General features: G+C 40.2%; 1 protein-coding gene and 1 pseudogene across 2 annotated transcripts; one reads left to right on the forward strand and one right to left on the reverse strand.

The window, feature by feature from the left end:
• The first annotated feature begins 162 nt into the window (after positions 1-162).
• Positions 163-6,695, forward strand: LOC149115758 (uncharacterized). The gene is made up of 4 exons (XM_089285155.1): positions 163-414; positions 1,032-1,702; positions 2,102-2,660; positions 5,612-6,695. Exons 1-4 carry the CDS (start codon positions 216-218, stop codon positions 6,232-6,234), a joined length of 2,052 nt encoding a protein of 683 aa, XP_089141281.1. The 5' UTR covers positions 163-215; the 3' UTR covers positions 6,235-6,695.
• Positions 6,696-6,998: 303 nt separating this feature from the next.
• LOC149115759 (ATP-dependent RNA helicase DDX42-like) lies at positions 6,999-19,307 on the reverse strand (annotated as a pseudogene). The gene is made up of 14 exons (XR_016206191.1): positions 19,267-19,307; positions 16,221-16,545; positions 15,554-15,653; positions 13,908-13,955; positions 13,312-13,409; positions 13,109-13,202; positions 12,414-12,494; positions 11,669-11,770; positions 10,353-10,454; positions 9,509-9,582; positions 9,032-9,082; positions 8,831-8,941; positions 7,936-8,124; positions 6,999-7,521 (listed from the first exon to the last, which is right to left on the reverse strand). The product of XR_016206191.1 is annotated as an ATP-dependent RNA helicase DDX42-like (transcript).
• Between the last annotated feature and the right edge of the window lie 1,320 nt (positions 19,308-20,627).

Consider the following 20,627-nt stretch of genomic DNA (forward strand, 5'->3'; position numbering starts at 1 on the left):
TGAAGGAGTAAGCGAGCAGTTTGTATGCTGCAGGCGGCTAAGATTATATTCCAATCATGTATGCCTTGCGGACCTATCTTTGTTTCAGTCGCATGACATCATTAGCAGACCTTTTGGCAAGTTACCCAAACTCGCGATCCCAGTATCACGTAACCAGCTGAAGCAGTTTGTATTCCACTAACGCTGTGGAATTACGGATTGATATCGCCGAGATCATGACTGTTCAAAGGCAAAGTATGCCTTCCTTTGCTTCCATTATTTCTGTTCTTTCCATTGTGTTTTACTGCGCCGGCTTTTTAAGAGTTGAGCTGGAACTACACGAGCAAAAGAAAAGAATAAACACTCTTGAAAGCGTTGCGGAGGCCAAGTCGCCGTTAAATGACGCAGACAGGGAGATCATCAAGAATGCTCTAGGTAAGTTTTTGTGATACAAGCTAGAGTTTACAAGTTGTTACAATCAATTGCAAGTAATACAATTATCAGAATCAAAGATTGTTTCAATTGTATATAGTGTGTAAATTCTTTGAGTTGTAAACCAAATCACAAATAAGCGTGTTCCTTCATGTCTGTTTGTGCTGTGCAGACGCAATGTCTGAAGTGAAGGTTAGCAGGTCAAGTTTTCTTCAATCCACCTCAGACAATTGCGCATGAAAATAACCATTCGCGATTCGAACAAATTAATTTTTTTCAGTTAAAATGGACACAATGATAAGGAACAACTCCATTCAAACTTGGCAACACCGATGGGGGCATTTTGGTCATTTTTTCGCCAGGAAATGAGCAAGGGATACATTATCTACCAATGCATCAATTACCTTTTTTAGTCTCGATTGAAGGAGACGTCAAGTATTTCCGCTTCAGTCATTTCCTGAAGCTAGTAATGAAAACTTAAAGGTCGCCGGCGGCGATAATGGCAGCACGAACACTGAAAGCTCGTTACCTTTAACACAAAGTTAAGATCGTTATAAATGCTTTGCAAATAGTAGTATTTTCGTCCTTTCCATTCAAATAAGTTTTTTCTTTCTTCCCAGAAAATCAATCCTCTAAACTCCTCAGACACAGCCGCCACGTTGACTCAACTGAGAACTTGACAGAAGCTGAACACACAGCAGAAACGATGCTCAAAATCAACAAACTTTTATCAGAGGGGAGAGTGCATCTCTGTCAGTCAAAGGGTGTCACGTGCTTTTCAGGTCCCCCAGGCCCTCCCGGTCCAACTGGACCAAGAGGACACAAAGGATCCCGGGGACGAAGAGGACAGAAAGGAAGGATTGGAAACAAAGGAGATCAAGGTATTATGGGATCACCAGGAAAGAGTGGCAAGCAAGGCATTATGGGACCTATAGGACTACAGGGAGAGACTGGAAACAAAGGAGACAAAGGAGACATGGGGCCCGCAGGCATGCCGGGAACTAAAGGCGAACCCGGTGAATCGATATCATCTCCTGCTGTTGTTGTTTCTCCTGTGACGTTGACAGTGAACGAAGGTGGAACAGCCTCGTTTAAGTGTTCAGCCAGCGGTAATCCTGAGCCTACGGTATCGTGGAGTAAACTGGACAACCAATCAAAAATAACTGAATCAGCGGTTTCACGTGGAAAGTTGGAGTTGCAGAAGGTGACCGGAAATGACTCAGGCGTTTATCAGTGTTTAGCAACAAACATCCTGGGGAATTCACAGGAAGTGGTGCGATTAGCAGTAAATGCTAAAAAAAATTACTGAAAATAGCTATCTTAGGGCATGTTCATAAGTTTAGAAGTAGCACCTTGTTTTTCTGTTATCTGAAATAAACTTGCTATTTCTTCCTAGTGTAAACGTAAACGAATAGTTGGTAATTCTCAAATTAAAGAGCTCCAGACTGAATGAAGGTTTTTATATACTTACGGTGTTCTAAAAAAAAGGTATTCTAAAAGTAAACAATAATTTGACGAGTGTCAGTGGCACAGAGACATTTAAATTTTCTGTTAATGTCGCGAGAACTCCCAGACCACTGGCAGTACTACTGCTGCATCCTGTAGTACTTCCTGATTCCATTGGGAGTAACCGCGGATGGAACGTCAATTCATAAAGTTTAAATACTTAACTAACGTTTACTTAATTTCAGTTCTTCCTCGTGTTTCTCTTCATCCGGGACCTTCGTACGTCACCGAAGGAAGTAATGTCACTCTACCAACCTGTCACGTGACCGGTTACCCGGCACCAGTTGTGACCTGGAGGAAGTCGATTGGTCAGCTACCCCAGTGGAGGGCATACTATAACAACAGTGTCTTACAAATTTTCGATGTCCGTAAAAGTGACTCTGAAACTTATCTCTGTTCAGCACTCAACCTTTTAGGAAATGTTGAAAGGAAAACTCAACTAGTTGTGGTTTCCCTTCCCATGTTTACCGTTAAGCCACCTGGAAAGGTATTTGTTGGTACTGGCGACACTTTGACGTTAAACTGCAGCGCTACTGGTGATCCACCACCCGTCATCAGCTGGAAAAGACAGGGAGCAATACTGCCTGTGGGGAGGAGTCAGAGAAAAGGGGAAACACTTATCTTAAGAGATTTGAGAAGACAAGATGCTGGGATCTATATTTGTGTGGCAACAAGTGCAGGAGTGTTTGATATCGAGGCATTAAGTGATGTTCGAGTGGACGAACCAAGAGCAAGTGGTACTGGTAAGTTATGAATGGCAAAACTGTATATTTTTCGCGGAAAGAGAGTTAAGATTGCGTTAAGAGAAAAAAATGAGAAGCATCCAAAACCGGCAAACGAAAAGACAGCCTCTGTTGGATGGCAATATGCGTCAGGTCATGAAAGAGAATAAGGACCTGACAGTCTAAAGTAGCTCTGGGACTAATATGAAACGCAGTGCTCAAAAACGCTGACAAACAAATAACGTTTTTACACTGTGACAACGAAATATTCAGAAATGAATTTGCAATTTACTTTATAACCACAAGTTTTCACGACTAAATCTCCAGTCGGCGAAAACGCGTGGCAACGCTTTCGTTTGAATTGAACCGAAGTCAAACATTTAGTTACATTTAGAAGGGCGCTGAAAAGCTTGTCCGACGACCGAATGTTCGTAAAACTGCCAACCTCAGGCTAGTCGCAGGCGCACATTCACCACATAAACACTCCAGTATCATGCATCATTACTTTTATTAGATGGTGCACGGTGTTGTGTACACAATTAATATTGCAAGAAAGGTTTTCTTTAAATAACTGAGTCTAATATTCCTGTTAGTTTCTCTCTAACCTGTTCACAAGTCAAATGATATCTATCGTAGGAGCGTATTGATCCTTAAGCTTGCATGGTGTACCAGAAGTCGGCATCTTTCGGGATTTTCTCTGAAGAATGAGCCAGCAAAAAAGAAAAATCAATAGGTAAAGCCGAGTTGACAAAAACTTTTTAGAAACTAAAACTTAAGTAAAACACAAAACTTTAAGGTAAAAAGCTGTCAAAACTGTAAGTCTAAACGTTTTCGATCTGTTTGATTATTATGATTATCATCTCTGATGATGATCAAACAGATCGAAACCTTTAGACCCATAATTTTAACAGCTTTTTACCTTAAAGTTTTATCTTTTACTTTTATCGGCGAAATGTATTTAAAACTTAAGTGTTAGCGCTAGCGATAAAAGCAAAGCGCTTCGATCCGAGACAGAAGTTGACTTTCTAATATGGTACATTGTCTGCCATAAAGCAAACAGTCGCTTTATTCAGCACTGTGTTAATCATTAAACCACCAATTGAGCATGTTATAATAATAAAGACCGCGAGCCATTCATGTTGAAGGCTCAAGAAGACGCATCTTAGCTACAATGGTCTGTGTGCCAATCAACCTTATTCCCAGGGCTTTTTCCTAAGGGAAAAGCTCTGAAAACGAGGTTGTCCGCCATTCTACAGCATCTGGGGATTAGGAGAACCGCAAGAGAGGAGCTATTCTTTTAAAAGGTCGTCTTCTCTCTTAATGAGGTCTCTGACTCTTATCACGTGCATCAGTGTCTTAGTTTAAGATATGATTTTTTCCTGTTCTGGTAGTATTCTATACTTTGCTTCAATTGATAGCTGTAAAGAAAACTTGACTGCAACTTTTTTTTATAGAGTGGCTTGTTAAACTGAGAAGAAAATTTAAAGCATGTGTTTGACTTTTTTTATCAGATTGTTCTGATCTGCTAAAATCAGGATGTACTCAAAATTTATACCAAATAAAATATTCTTGTTCTTTGGCCATTTCAATTTCAGAGGGAAAAGAAAACAAACAGCGGTTACAAACAATACAAATAGGCAATGCATAGTCTAAATAAACATAAATTTAAAAATAAAAAATCCTCGCTACTACTGGAAAGTCCGACGTGCGTGTAAAATTAAAGGAACGCTATTGATCAATGACTCAAAACGCTCGCTTCATGAAAACCTTGGCAGTGAGAAGGTTTTTCTGTATAAGTATCAATTTTGTTATTATTTTTTTTAGATTGTCACCATTGCCTCAGTTTATTTTTAAATTTATAATTTTTTGTAAAAGTTATCACCGTCATTTTTAAAGATGTATGTTCGAACATACCAAACGTCAAGTTAATACAGTTAAGTTTTCTCAGACCAAACGTTGTCCATTTGTAGTGTTTGTAAGCGCTGTTTTTTCTCTTTTACTTCTGATACCAGATGAAATTAATATTTAAATTTTCATGGGAAGTTTCTCATAGGTAAAATTACCTAGCCTCTTCCAGGCGTTCAGTTAATTGCGGCGTAGCGCGAAAAACAGCGCGCAAAAAAAAAATTAAAAAAGAGTGCGCTGTTTTTCGCGTTGCGCCCCAACCAACTGAACGCAGGGATGAGCTTCAAAGTTACCTGAAACTGAATTTAAAAAGACGCCATTTTCTTTTTCAGATTGTACTGATCTGCTAAAATCCACTTTTGCTTTCCATGTTCGCTTTTATTTTCTCGAAAGCTAGACTTCTTAAATCAAGCGAGTAGTACGAAAATGATGGGCGTGTCGTACGGCAAATCTTGTGCGGTGTTCTGATATGCCGAAAAACAGCGCAGTTGATTGACATTCAATTCGCTGAAATTGCTTTGATAGTGCATAAGTAAGCTGGTAAGAATGGTTGAACTCGACTTGAAAGTGTACTTCGGCTCTTTTGAGATGCGTTGCCACAACTACAGAATGGGCTACCTAAGTTGAAATCAGACCCATTCACATCTAAAGTACTTAAGGTCTACTCACTCTACTAGTATATGGTATTTTCCCTCCTGTGCTACAATCCCAGGTGATATATATTTCCGTGTATTACGCGCATATACCGTTTGACATATCTGGGACAGCCTGTCTGGCATGCAGTTCAGAGAAAAGATCTTTGAGAAAAATCACTATCAGAATCATTATTTTCACTTGAGAAGCTTTAGTTATTCCTTATTGTAATTTTTCTGCTGTTTCAAAAATCATCAGGGGTTTTCACCAAAAGAGTGATTCGATATTACGCGTAGGTAAGCTCCTATCAAACTTCGACTAAAATTCCTTCTTATCACTATTTGCCAAGATAGCTGACTAGAAATTTTTATATGGAGTTAGGCTACACTAAAAAGTTGAAATTAAAGCATAAGTTTCTCTCTTTTTTTTGCCAGATTGTTCTGATCTGCTAAAATCAGGCCATACTCAAAGTGGATTGTACTCTGTCAACCCAGACGGCAGAGGACACTTTACTGTCTACTGTGACATGCGCACTGACGGTGGAGGCTGGACCATCTTTCAGAGAAGACAAGATGGCTCGGTAGACTTCTATCGGGGATGGAATGACTACAAAGCAGGCTTTGGCCAGCCGGTTGCTGAGTTCTGGTTAGGAAACGACAAGATCCATCGACTGACGGCCTCTAGACTGAGCTCTCTACGAGTGGAGCTGGAGGACTGGAACGGAGTTAAAGTGTACGCCAAATATGGCAAGTTTAACATTGGTGATGAGCAGGCGCAGTATCGACTTGACGTGGGTTCATATTCAGGTACAGCGGGAGATGCGTTAGCATATCATAATAACATGGCGTTTACTACAAAAGACAGAGATAATGACAGAAATAGTAACAACTGTGCTGAATATCATGCAGGCGCCTGGTGGTACAACAATTGCCTCCACTCCAATCTAAACGGACAATACCTGGGAGATAAACGTGATGCCCGAGGAGCCGGGTGGTACCACTTCAGACGTTATCTTTCACTCAAATTCACTGAAATGAAACTGAGGCCGTCATCTTAGAAATAATACCAGTAACGGGTTTAATCCTGTTAGAGACGTAAATACCAACATCTGATCATCGCCTGTCCACAAACCAAGGTGAATTATTAGGAAGAGTCTTAGCATGACGCCAATAGAGTACACTGATATCGCTAATGCCCTCGATAAGATGCCTGTGTTGTCCAGAGGTCTTTACATTAGGTACGTGGCTATAACCTACAGTCCAACATGTATATATGGTTCAAGCAGAGGTCAAACCTTCTACTCCAGGATTTTCAAGGACAATTCAGCAATTTTTACAAACTGAGTTCTCTCAGAATAACAAGTGAAATTTGTTTAGGTAGAGGGAAATAAAATACAGAATGCTCAAAATCCCATTGAATGTAAGATTACAAGCAGTGTTACAGTCATCAAAATCAACTTTTTGAGACTAAAATGTTTGCTTAACTAAGACTGCATATAAATAAAGTATTATTCCCTTATCCATGTTAACCTTGCTAGTTTATCCCAGCTGTAGTCTCAGGGCATTTAAAGACTGCTGGTAAAAATTCACGGACATTTAATATGAAAACCTTTTTTTTTGTTTTTGTTTTTGTTTTGTTTTGTTTTGTTTTGTTTTTTTTCATTTCAAGGGTTTTCCAAGAGTATGACAATCTTTCAAGGAGTTTTCAAAGCCGGTGCTAACCGTGAGTATGTAATGGTCATCCTTAAGCGGTCAGTTTTCGTAGTCCTAAATGTTCGCACATACATTTCTGGCTCAGACATGAGGAGAAGAATCCGGAAGCTCTTAATAATTCTGTTGCTTTTTTATTTTTATTTCGCCTTCTTTGCGTTTTATTTTGTTAATGTACTCGTCCTTTTTGTCATTGCAAGCTTTAAAAGTCCTACAAACAAGGTAACTATTTTGGTTGAGAACAAATTCTGCCGAGTTCAGCCATACCCCACAATTCCAGCAGCAGTAACATGCGAGTAACAAGCCAACTTCATTTCTTGCTCAAATAGACCCACGTCTAGGACAATACAAATGTTAAAACTTTCCCATTGTAACAATTGTTCTCCGAGGAGCAACGACGAAGATACAACTATTCATGTCATAGGAAAGCGACGGATTTTAAAGGTCTGTCTACTCTGGAAGTGCGCCCGCGATTTTCACTAGACTGGGTCCCAGCGTGATTTTTTGACGGGCGGTTTTGGCGGTTTGGGCACTTTAGGTCTGTCAGGAGGTTTGGCAGTGCTGTGATGACTTTTGGCGTCCCACGTGTTGGACGTGGAGGAGGCGGCGGCGCAGAAGTGAGACTTGTACTGCGCCTGGTGAACGAGAACATTACAAACGTGACTGAATCGTGACAGAAGCTGCCATAAACGTGACTTAGTTCATCTACGTGACGGTATGTCACGGTTTACTATCATCAATGTCATTTCAAAGTTAACAGTTTGCTAGAGGGGAAGGGCAAGAAATAAACTCGAAAGAAACAACGACGGAAAAAACGAAATGCAATTGAGACAAATTATGTGCGATGAACTTGAGAAAAATATAAATTTGGTTTGATCTTTTAAAGAGGCGTCGTCCGTGACGTATCAACCTTAACCTAGCGTGACAGTAGCGTAACAGTATCGTGATCTTGTCTTTGTCATATGGAAGTAGCGTAACTTACCAACTTTTAAATGACATCACGGAACGTTTCCTAACGCACTAAGAATGGAGGGATGGAAAATGAGTACCTGGAAGGCGGCTTTGAGAGCTGATGTTCGATCGTTCCTTGCTGTAGAACCGAACACTCCGCCTGACGCTGAGGAAGATGGCGGACGAAATGAAGACTTGGACGAAGACGATGACACGGAAGACCATTACGGATAAGTTGAATCTGAGTGGGGATACTGTGCTCCTCTGTCATCACCAACATGGTTTTCCTGTGGGAAAAAAAAAAACAAGAAAATCCTTAACTTTTCTGTTCTCTAGAAACTCACTGGTAACTTTCTATTCGTAGTTGCGTGGCTTAGATCCAACTGAATTCTCAGTTGTCTCGAGGGAATATCGCCCAAAGCAGAGACGCCAAAGTGCTGAAAAAAACCCTACATCACTCCTTGTGAACATTTGTGCATATGGAATTTGAAAATTGTCCTTTCTTAATGGAAAAACTTTTAACTTAAAGCAAATGAGGTGTTTGCAAAACGGTATAAAGGACTGTATTCAACCAAAACCAAAGCTGTGGCCACATCCGAGAACCAACGCAGTGAACCAATCAGAGCTCGTAACATAAACGTGCTAGTCCTGCTTAGCGCGGGAAAATGCGCACGGTCGAGTCGCAATTGGTTTCAGTTAAGCTCCTTATTGGCTGAAAATATATTAGCACCGTTCTGATTGGTTTCAGTTCACCCTGAGCACGCGAGATCTTTCAGGACACAGCCTGGTACAATACTTGAAAAATGTTGGCCCAGCAATGAAGCAATCTTATTGATTGATTTTATTGAGTTATTAACTCTCTAGCCCAGCTTAGTTGTGTAATAAAGTAAATCAACCGCCGATGAGGATATAAATGATTAACCTTCTCATTGACCGCAACTTTATAACAAAACAAGTATCCTAATATCCATTTATCTAACAAAAGCAGTTTACCATCGATGCCTGCATTCCCAGTCCGGGTCTTTCACGCATGCGTGGTCTTCCCTCTCTTCCCCTGGCTTTTCCTTTGCCGTGACGGAAACGCGACTTCCGGAACCAAGCGTTCTGTGAATGAGAATGAGACAGTCACACAGACACAAAGCTTTAGAACTCTTCGGGTAAACATATCCAAAGATAGTGAAAAGGTCTTCATACCTTCATAGCCATGTCCATCAAAGCTTCAGGGACCGCTTGATTGGCACCTTCCTGAGGAGGAAAAAATGAAAACTAGCCCTCAAAAAAACGAAAATCCTCGGATACACAATATAAGTTATACAACGCGCAAGAACCGCGCGGAACTCTCTCGAACACTCGTTTCGCGCGCGTTGCAAACACCTGCAGTTGACCTCCATACTCCGTTCCAACCTCCCACAATAAAATTGCAAATTACGGTATTGGAAGATGCACGAGTTGTCTCAACACTTCCCATGAGCGAGTATAACGAAAACTTCGATTTCTCAAGTAAGATTTTCTTCAAAGAATTAATTAAGTTTTCATATTAGCGTAACTGGGCTTGCAAAAACCTGCTTCTGGAGTCAAGGAACTTATATAGGGAGAGAGTGTCCTCTTCGTCGCCAATCCAATATCTTATTCCGTTACCCTTTAAACACCAAAGCAAACTTTACAACTCACCAAATTCCGCACCAGATCTCCTGAAAAGTTTTGGTCCACAGACGTAAGGAGCGTATATGCCACACCCTTTTCGCCTGTACAAAGAGAACAAAAACATGGTCTCAAATCGCCCCGTTTATTATCAAACAAAACAAAACCGCAAGAAAAATTGTCTATAGAGGTTTTGCACGGCAGCCATGTTGCATGACAAGAACAATAGATTCCTTTTCCTATGGGACAAAAATGATCTTTCTAATGCAAAACATTTTCATTGTTCCTACCATGCAACATAGCTGCCGTGCAAAACCTCTGTAACCCACTCCTCGGTATTATGTAATAAGTCGAATAATCTCTCGTATTGTGATTGGTTCTTACTTATGATCTATTGGAGGACAGACGTATAGATGAGGTCATTGACAATTTTTGTTTCTTTACTGTATAAAAACGATGGATTTCATGTTGCCATGCGTCTGTTCAGTAATAGATCACAGAAGACGTCAAAATGTAGTAAGAACATTACTGACACACACGCCTAATGACTCTTTATTTTTCTTACCACATTTTGACGTCATTTGCGATTACTTAGGATGCGTTCCTTTGGGGTTATCTGGATCAGGATCAGTGATCCAAGATGGTGCACCAAAGGAAACGAACTCTGGTCACGGATTCATCGGTTCCTTTGATGCACTAAGATCCGAGTGATCTTGGATCACTGATCCTGATCAAGATCACCCCAAAGGAACGCACCCTTACAGAACAGACACAAGGCAACATGTAATCTATTGGTTAAATAGTTATCGAGTACAATCTAAAACGGTCTTGAAGAGCAGTAATATGAACGAAGGCGACTGCAATGAAAACTTACCTGCTCTTCCAGTTCGACCAATCCTATGCGTGTGTGTGTGAATGTCGCGTGCAACGTCATAATTTACGACAGTTCTGATTGACGGGATGTCCAAGCCACGTGCTATGAAGGAATGATATTAACACGTGTACTCTTTTTAATTTAACTTCTTTTTGTTCTGTTAACTTCTAATTTCTATGTTGAGTACAAATAAAGTTGTTGTTGTTATTACGCGAGAGCACAAACGCTCAACTTTCTGAAAAAAGATTTTGAATCGACGCTCAACAGTTATTATGTGTTTTGCTGAGTTCAGGGTTTGCCGAGCTCTTCTCCGATTGGTTTGGAAAAGAATCAATCATGATAAGCCAATCAGAGCTTACTTTTTAACCCAATCACGTGCGAAACGCAAGCCAACTATGACTTATGGCGTAAGCAGCTTTTCCCGCGCTTTTTTTTCCCACGCTTTGCGACGGCTGTGTTCTTGCGCTGAGCTTTGACTGGTTCAGTGATTTATTTTAGACATCTATTTACCCTCGGTAAGTGATGATGGAGGGAACATTAAAACATTAGAAACAAATGTCACAAATTAACCATAACAAGCTTAACAATCCTTAACCGGCTGGAGGCGAAGCCGTTGGCTCGGCATTGGACGTCGGCACTGGTGTCCCGGGAAAGTTCCGCACCATTTCCCTCGTAACGTTTGTAACATTTCGGCACTTTTGGGGCAATGGATAGGGTCCAGGGACCCGTTTCTCGAAGGTCCCGAAACGTTTTCGCAACTGGAAAGCAGTAGCAAAATCTCAAACTTTATGATTACAGAGCTGTTTTATTCACATAGCACTATCATTAATATCAACAGAGGTTCTCTTCATAGAAGAAGTTTCAGGCGTGCACACCTCTCTGTTTTTCAGATACAGATTAACTAAAAATGGTTTTGCGAGCCTGAACAGTTTCCAGGGCTTTCAATGAGAAACGGCCCCTGGGCCGGGATGTTTAAAGCCCGATTAAGCTAACCCAAGAGTGGTGAGAATTTGGATTTCATTTTTGTAACTTTTCGGTGAGGTTTTCTGTTTAGTCTTGAGTTTGAATAATCTCCAACTTCACAAAACATAGGCTGTGAAAAACATTTTTACTCAAGGAAAATTAATACTTCGGTTAACTTCCAATCCTGGGTTAGCGTTAACCGGTTTTTTGAATAACCAGGCCCTAGGGTGTATAGCTGTCAAATGGGACTTCAACACTGACCTCCGAATTTCAAATTAATCCGGCGCCTGAACCACTTGGCGCTGAAACCGTTTCTCTACTTACAAAAACACAAAGAATAGATTGTTTCTTACCAGCCACATCAGTGGCAACCAAAATAGGAATCTCCTGTTTCTTGAACGAGTTGATAACTTTATTTCTCTCGAACTGGTCCATGTCTCCATGCAGCAAAACCACTAAAGACAGCAACATGTATCATTAGTAAGAAACATAACAGACTACAGGAATTTAAAACGCCTTTACCCAGTAAGTTCTCGACTGTGAACAAAGTCATCGGTAACAATAGAGCGAGTATGTCAAGCAAGCTATCGATGACAAGCCTCCAAAACGTTTCATGGTTACTGTCAACGCAACAGTGACAGACATAAGCGTGTCGCGATCATCTTCGTTGGCAGCAGTTTCCCGTTAAATGAAAGAACCTTGCACGAAAAAGATTTTCTCGCAAAAGCGGCGGCATATGAAGTAAACGCTAACGAGCAGTACAAAAAGCAATAATTGTCGACTTGTTTTAGATATAGTCGTCGACAACACACTGTAGGCTTGTTTGCAATCGACGTCCTAAAACAACTAAAGACAGATTTAACAAAGCAAAAGAAGTTTCCCGAAGAAATCCCGTTCTTCATTCGGCTAGAAAAGCATTCTCCTTGATCAGAGATCTGTTGACTCGTCGCCATGCAATCCTTGTGGAGGAACGATCGTGCAGCTGGCAAAAACAGCTTTTACAAAAGAAGCTACCACGGGAAAATCAAGGGAGATATTATTTTGAAGCTACGCCAACACTCTGTAGACCAAAAGATATGCTAAGCGCACTGAACAAACCTTCAAAATCTTTGGTTTTAAGTTTTCCGGCGAGTTCTTCACTGTTGGCCTTTTTCGTTACGAAGATAAGTACACTGCCAGCTAAAGTAGGAAAAAGGGAAAGAAACTTAATTAGCATTAACTGAAAAGTTCTTTCCCCTAAAACTTAATTTCGAAAACACCCCAAAGCTTAAAGTAGCTAAAAGGTCAATCATACCAGAAACATACTGAAGAAAGCCCGGCCGAATTAGATTTAGAATTAGAATCAGACTACCCTATTCAACTGTCTATCATTCAAGCGACGGACAAACGAGAGAAAAGCTGATACGTTTGTCAAGATAAACTTTAAGAACACCTCTCCAATAGTATTTTCACATGACTTAGCAACAATATTGGTGCTCCAAAACAAAGAAACGGCAGTCAGTTAGTGTCCCAAACCAATTCTGATACATGTAGTTGACTCGGGCTGCGCCCTCGTCAACCATCACGCAATAGAAATCTCGAGCTCATAATCCAATTGTTTCATATATGACTGAGAAAAATACTTCATTCAAATACCACTCATAGTGTAATCCTTAATTGCACTCGCTTACATACAATTACCTGTACTTACAGGTTGATAAAAGAAAATAGCAAGGAATTGTTAGAGTGTTGTTTTGAAAGTAACTAAATGCTTCACTTTTTTAGCGAAGGAAAAACCATTTTTTTGACAGTACCTGATGTGAAAGAGACCAGATGTCTTGTTAGCCATGTCCATTTGTCAGTGACACTCGGCAAGATCTCCACAATCTGCGTCACGTCTTCATTTCCCTGAATTGTCAAACAGAAAACGTCAAACGGTTAAGTCCATCACAGATTGTCAGACTGCTCGATTGCGAATGCCAAAACAAACAACGCGCTTACCGTTCTTAGCGCTTACCTCGCCAAGTTCTCCCACGACCACTCGGATAGGATCCGTTAGGATATCCCGACAAAGCATTTCAACTTTCTTCTTGAACGTCGCACTGAAGAGCAATGCTACGAACAAGATTATGACAAGAACGTTCATGACAGCTATACAACTGAATTTAGGCAGGTAAAGAAATAATTGCTAGGAATCAACCGCTGCTAAGTCAAGGTGGGTATGGAAGGCCAAGGCGTATTGGTTACCGCGATCGTATCTAGATGGAGCAGGTTCAGGTTTGGGTCTTCTGAAGACCCTTAACTTTCAGAGTGCCTATCTCAGCCTGTATTCGGAACCGGAACATTAAATGCCGGGGAGGGGCGGGAAGCGGGGGGGGTTGAACAAAGAAGAATATTATTCAACCCGGGAGAAGTAGAAATACCCCTAGTACCTTCATGATACAGAAGCTAGAAATAAGTGCAATTAAGTGCTGAAAGACCTACCCCGTATAAACAAAGTTGACTTTAATTTAATACTATGATGGGCCACTCGGTTCGAGTACAGGCTTTACCAAGGTCTCAAGGATTTTAAAACATGGGTGTGAAATTTATAAATTATGTGGTAAAGCTTACTTTGTCTGTCAGGGTGAACATTGTTTGCAATCGATCTCACTTGTGGCTCTGCGGAACAAACGTTCAATAACATCACAAAGTTAGCTCATGGTTTTGTTGATCTATATCACGACCTGTTCTTTATACATCCAGTAGACAAAAACCCTTTCACTTTCATAATCACGCCTTGGTTTAAACAATGCCTTTCTAACATCGAGATTAAAACAAGAAGCAGTACTCTAGTGAAGTACAGCTTGCTTGTGCTGTGCGAAGCGATTATAACTTTGGAGTCTACAAATGAAACCCTAATGTGTGACCATTCGAGTAAAAGCTGTTGAGCTGTTGAACTGTGGTACAAGTAAAACCTGCAATAAACTGTCTGTTATGCTTCACAAGGTACACTTTTTTTTTTTTCTAAAAAAAAATATATTCTATAATAATATAGAGGCTAAAATTTGCGAAATTTTAAGAATATTTTAAGGATAAACCCGAGGCTGAGATTTTGAAAAGAATATTATTTTGTGTGTTAAAAATTTGTAAATACAATACAACTATATGTTTTTAACTAAACCGTATAAAATTCTTCCTTTCTCTAAACGGCAAAACCAGCCAAAAACCAACAAAACCAGCACTAGCCGTATGTTCAAAACTAATAACATTTTGCAAGAAGTTATGTGCGTCATATCACGATCAGGCTTTATTGCCTGCAGTCTGTCCCCAAAATTACTTTACGTTATCAAAGTCAATACTTAGCTCTTATTAACCGAGCTGGAGGTCTGTATGGGAGCATCTTGACCGAGGTCGTGAGTACAGACGGAACGCAGTGAGGTCTGTACACAAGACCGAGGTCAAGATTCTCCCATACAGCCCGAATTAGCTCAGTTAATAAGATGTTTATTATATGGCAAAGAAAAAAACTTTAATTCGTTTGATGTCACTGGTTTGCTGACATCTTGCTTGCGAACGGCGATGAACTTAACTTAAACCTGCCGAAATTTGCTCGTTCTCTTTACTTTTTTTTTTTTGTCATCAGGCTTTTTGGCACTTCCATAAATGATTGAGAAGAAAATAAAAGAAAATAGTAAACATTTTTGTATTTTAGTTTGCTACTAAGATGGGAAAATCTAGACCGCGGTCAATATCGATTTCAGCCAATCAAATTCGTGAATTCGGTAGTTCCCAGTCCTTGTGAGAGACAGCCATATAATACTGTACAAAGGAAATGTCATACGCTATAATCTAAGAATATTCACACGAATATTTTCGGCCTAAAATCGGCAGAAACATAAGAATATTTAGTCTGGACTGGATTAATAATTATTCTCATATAAAAAAGAGCGTAGTACATGCAATTCTGTTACTGAAAGTCTAGTCATAGTGCGTGACCCAGTGACAGCATTGAATGGTACTTTTAAGTCGCACTCTTTGACATTCTGTACACTGTGGTTCTCATTTTAAGGTCTGTCGAAAACAAACTACCATCGAATGCCACCACAGTGGGAAGCGCTTTAATCGATTTGTACTTCCAGTGCGCTCAGTCGGGAGAAACGAGACACCGCTCGGGAGAAATGAGACGTACGGTACTGTAGTTCTAAATTTAACATTTGCGAATGAAACCCCGGATAAGGACCGTCGAAATGGTAGACATGTAACAGTGAGCCACCTACCAAATCCCATGTCAAACATTCTATCAGCTTCATCAAACACCAGGTATGTAACTCGTTGAAGATTGGTGCTTTTGGCCTTCACATGGTCAATCAGGCGGCCCTAGGGTTGGAGAACGACAAGGTTCATATGTACTCAATTAGAGTAGGACTGTTAAAAAGTAAACTCAAATTTCTGTGTAGCAAATTACATACTAGATGTTTTCTCATACTTTGATAACGATATTTTACTCCAACTTACTAGACAGTGTGTTGTGTTTTTAACATGTTTTCAAACTTGTTTTTAGACAAAACACCCTCACAGCGCCTGCACTGTCACTTCCGTACAGTTACAAGTCTAACTGTCTCATGCTGGGCTAAACTATAAGCCGTCTCCTTTTTGCTCGAAAATCCGTGAGGAAGAACGCAAAACAAGTGAGTGTGCGAGCGTGACATGCAAGCTGCGAGTCGCGCGTGCGTAGGAAGACGAACTGCTGCGCATGTCACGTTCGCATGCTGAAGACCGCTTTCTCTGTTGCGCTGCTTCATCCCCACGAGTTTTCACGCAAAAGAGGGACTGTTCGCAGTCTAATGCTGAGTTACACTATGATTGCTTACATGAGGAAAAGTTAACTATAACCCTATAGAGTACAATAATAAACTTGAACTTTTTTTTTGACTTTTAACTTACTGGAGTAGCCACAACAATTTCTGCTCCCTCTTGAAGTGCTTTGGACTGTTCATACTTGTCACCACCACCAAACACAGCTGCGGCATGGATGTTGTACACGTTTCCAAACCGCCGCGCTTCGACAAAGATCTGCTGGCAAAGTTCTCTTGTAGGAGCACAGATGAGTGCAATGGGCCCGTCGCCAGGCTCGAGCTCAGGTTGATCCATGATATGAACCAGTGCTGGCCACAAGAAAGCTGCTGTCTTGCCAGAACCTGTTTTAGCAATGCCGATGATATCTCGGCCACTGAGTGCCATCGGGATAGCCTGAAAAGAGAGTAAGGTTCTTATTAATTTAGGGAGTGGAGGTCAGGAGGCATGTTCCCCGAGAATAGTTTGAAATCAAGAGGTTCTGAAATGCTATTTTATGCATTCTCTTCGAGATATTTCCCGACAATTTTGGAAAGGATATCAAGGGATTACAAAGACTTTTCTTTTTCAATTTTTATCCTACAGCGCTAGCGTAACTGAAAACATACACCACACCCTGATCCCATGCCCCCTCTCTAGCTACAGCCTTGACTGTCCAGAGACGAGGACAGTCAAGGTTCAGTCACCTTTCAAAAACCCTGTGTTTTTCCCTATATTGCTCTTTACAGCTTACACACGTCTTATTTCCTGAAAAGTAATCGAAGTACGCGTCCTTTTTTTTTCTTATCCTACAGCGCTAGCGTAACTGAAAACATACACCACACCCTGATCCCATGTCCTCTCCCTAGCTACAGCCTTGACTGTCCAGAGACGAGGACAGTCAAGGTTCAGTCACCTTCCAAAAACCCTGTGTTTTTCCCTATATTGCTCTTTACGGCTTACACACGTCTTATTTCCTGAAAAGTAATCGAAGTACGCGTTCTTTATTTTTTTTTTCCTCGCTGGCAGCCGTCACTTAATGAGACCCCTTAGAGAGGATGGCAAGTAATTTGTGCAGATAAAAAGAAAATAGGCTTCAAGTACATGTATCGTGGTCATCAATAAATGAAGGCAACAACTGCAATATTTAATTTTGTCTACATAATAAACAGCTGCGAGGATCATTTCTTTGCGTGAAATTTGAAGCCATGCAGTCTTCTTTAAACTAGAATTGCCTAGGTTACAAAAGGCTTTTGTGAGGAGCATTTTTCCGTCGTATATTCTATCCACAGTTCACGTATGAATGCAGTTGTACTAACCACTTGTCATTAACTTGTAACTTATACAACTGAAGCAACTGTTAGTTATCGTAAGAAAACATACTTGTAGGATGTAATCTGTAGCATAAACATGTTATACAGTCAACCCTTGTCTTGCGGACACCCAGCTATTACAGAAACCTTTCTGTAACAGACAGAGACTAAATTTCTGGCCGAAACGGCATAGAAGTGTATGGAAAACAACTCCCGCTTTTAAGGATTCCCACTGGTACCGAATTCCAGACACTTTATGTGGTCCCAAAGTAATATTTTTATTGTTCTTCTTCATGTGTCAAAGGAGATGCGTACTACAGATTAAAAGGAAATGGAAATCTTAAAAGAGAATCATATAGCAGCACAGGGTTTTCAATAAGAATCGGAGTAGGCGGAAAAACTTCAGGAGAAGGCGGTGAAGGTACATCTCGAGCTGAAGGTATGACCTTGGGGTGGGGGTGTACGTGAACGTGCCCCACCTGGGAGATTCTTAAAATTTGGATCTCTTAAAATTCATTTCTGCATTCTGGGGCAAATGCATCTATAATTATAACAAGTTTTTAAACAGACTACTGAGCAGCACACGTACAGCAACTGTAGATCTTCTTAACTTCTTTATTTTCTCCTACTGGTTAATTTCGGGGCTCACCGATTCAACATTAAATCCATGACACAAAGTCAAGAAAAAGAAAAAAGTAAAGAAAAAATTTCCGAGACCTTTTTGGCCGCTAATTTTGTATGCGTAACACAAAGGATCAGCGCATAACAAGAGGCACGATCCTTAGGCATACATGACGTACTCAATGCTCAAGGGTTTGCAATGCACTATAGGGCGATTTCAAACACGGTCAGCCATTTGGAAGTTTTCCGATGTGAGCGAATCTCTTACACAGCAAAGAAAAAGGATGGATTGACTTCTTTTCTTACGTTGAATGTTTTAGAAGCAAAAATCTTTCAATGTGTATTTCTGGACATAACGTCAGAGAAAATAACCGTTATTGATCGTCAACACAGTGTCACGAAGTTTTGGTTTTGTTTGTACAGATCGTACTTGATATTAACTTGATTTTCCGGTTTTTATATTATGATCAAGTTACTTGTATATATTATACGACACGTGTGATTTTTAGAAGGATATGTTTTCGATCGATCAATAAACGAATTCAAAAATCTACGACTGTAGTTAAGAGTTCACAGCACACAGAGAAATGTAGTCACAATTATGGCTATCTACTAAATCAGAATTTTTGGTTGCCAAGATGAAATGTTACCTGCATTGGCGACCGTATCAGTCGTCATCGGTCGCAATTTCGTGCCCTTTAACAATGTATCTAACCAAATTTTATGGATTGACCCGACATTCAAAGCGGGGTCAAAATCTTGTACAACGTTTCCAGCTGTATTGTAAATAATGGATTTGCGTCCAAATTTTCCCCTTTAGAACGTGGTGTTAGGCAAGGTTTACGTTGTCCTTTGTTCGGGTTGCTATTCATAATTGGCATAGAATTGCTTGTAAGAGCTATCAAAAATGACGACAACATAAAAGACATTAATGTAGGTGAGAAAGTTATTAAAGTCTCTTTATATGCAGATGGCACTATTGTTTTCCTTCGAGACCTTGACTCCGTTGCCCATTAGCTAACTCTACTTCAAAATTAAAAAGATCTTTCCGGTTTGGAAATCAACACAAGCACTGTCACGTCAAGAAGGTATCTGGTTCCCCCCCAGCCTGCCATTTTTTTTTTTTTTTTTTCCCGCCGTCGCCGGGAGTCTGTTCCCAGACTTCGCAGCCTAGGTTTACCTAAACTAGGGCGATCTGTGAACCGGCGCTATTCACTACTCACTTTTCTGTTTGATCAGGTTGATCAATCACTGTCATTTGCATCCTGTATGTGTTTTTTCCGGCATAGTCAATCGAACGTTCGCAAATCGAACTCAATACTCAGTCGAACTCAATCCGTAGATTGAATTCGATTGAGTTCGGCAAATCAAGCCAAATCGAACTCCGAATTTTTTGTGAGTTCGATTTCCGAACCAATCGAACTCAATCGAACAAATCAAACCGAACGGAACTCCATCCATTAGAGTGTGTTTGATTGGGTTCGGCAGCCGAACTCAATCAAACGGAATCCAATAGATTGCGTTCGATTGTGTTCGGTGAGTAAATTCGCTTGAACAAAGATTATTGCATGTATGTGGTCTCGAAAACACGAAAAACATGAGTCATTCTGAATTAATTCGAGCTCGGAAAACTTGTCATTGATTTTCAACAAAAATCAACACCAGTTTTACAAAAAATCAAGACCTCGGAAATCAAAAGTTCGATTTATATGTCACGCAACGTATCAACAAATCGTAGTTTATTATGTAAACACCAGTGAAATATCAGGATTTTTTCCTTTTACTAAAAAATCAAATCTTCATAGCGAGCAGTGACGATACTATTTTTCTCTTTCTCACTGTAAAGATATCATTCCTTTTTGATAACATTTTTTTTGTCCCTTTAACTACACTTAACTTTGCTGATGTATGATCGAAGCTTCTTCGGATCTTCTTCGGTCGTCTTCGGCCATCTTAAGCAATCTTTGGTAATCCTCGGGAAATGTTCGGGAATGTTCGGAAAATGTTTAGAAGCGTTCGTCTGGCATTCGGAACAATTTTGAAAAATCTTCGCACATCTTCGGAAAGTGGTCGGAAATCTTCGGAAAATCGTCAAAAACGTCGTCATTAGTATGTTTATATAGTAAACAGAATATTACATGCCCGCTTGCGGATACGAATTGTATCTTCTCGTGTTCAACTCGATATCTGACTCGTTCGATGTTAGAATTAATTTTAAAATTTTATTACTTACTTTCAAAGCCCTCTATGGCATGGCACCAAGTTACATCATTGATTTAATTCATATTAAGACTATTACACGCTATTCGCTGCGCTCTACTGAAGGTGTTTTATTAAAGCATCCTTCGGGGAGAATGAAAAAGTCATTTGGTGACAGATCCTTCAGTGTGGCTGCACCCACTCTGTGGAGCGCTCTTCCTGTTAGCCTCCGCATGATCAAATGTATTTCCACTTTTAAGTCAAATCTTAAAACTTATCTTTTTAAATTAGCTTTTAATATTTCTTAAATATGTATATATAATAAATGATGTAGTGTTTTTTATTATTATTATTATTATTATTATTATTAAATTTTATTGTAGAT

Source organism: Orbicella faveolata, unplaced genomic scaffold (genome assembly GCF_042242905.1).
Source record: "Orbicella faveolata isolate gen_17 unplaced genomic scaffold, um_ofav_v1 contig_13, whole genome shotgun sequence".
Classification (NCBI taxonomy): domain Eukaryota; kingdom Metazoa; phylum Cnidaria; class Anthozoa; order Scleractinia; family Merulinidae; genus Orbicella; species Orbicella faveolata.

Coding starts and splice junctions, on each gene's coding strand:
- LOC149115758 (XM_089285155.1), top strand. CDS start 216: ATGACTGTTCAAAGGCAAAGTATGCCTTCCTTTGCTTCCATTATTTCT. Junction 1,703..2,101: donor TGGTGCGATTAGCAGTAAAT/GCTAAAAAAAAT, acceptor TACTTAATTTCA/GTTCTTCCTCGTGTTTCTCT. Junction 2,661..5,611: donor ACCAAGAGCAAGTGGTACTG/GTAAGTTATGAA, acceptor TTTTTTTGCCAG/ATTGTTCTGATCTGCTAAAA.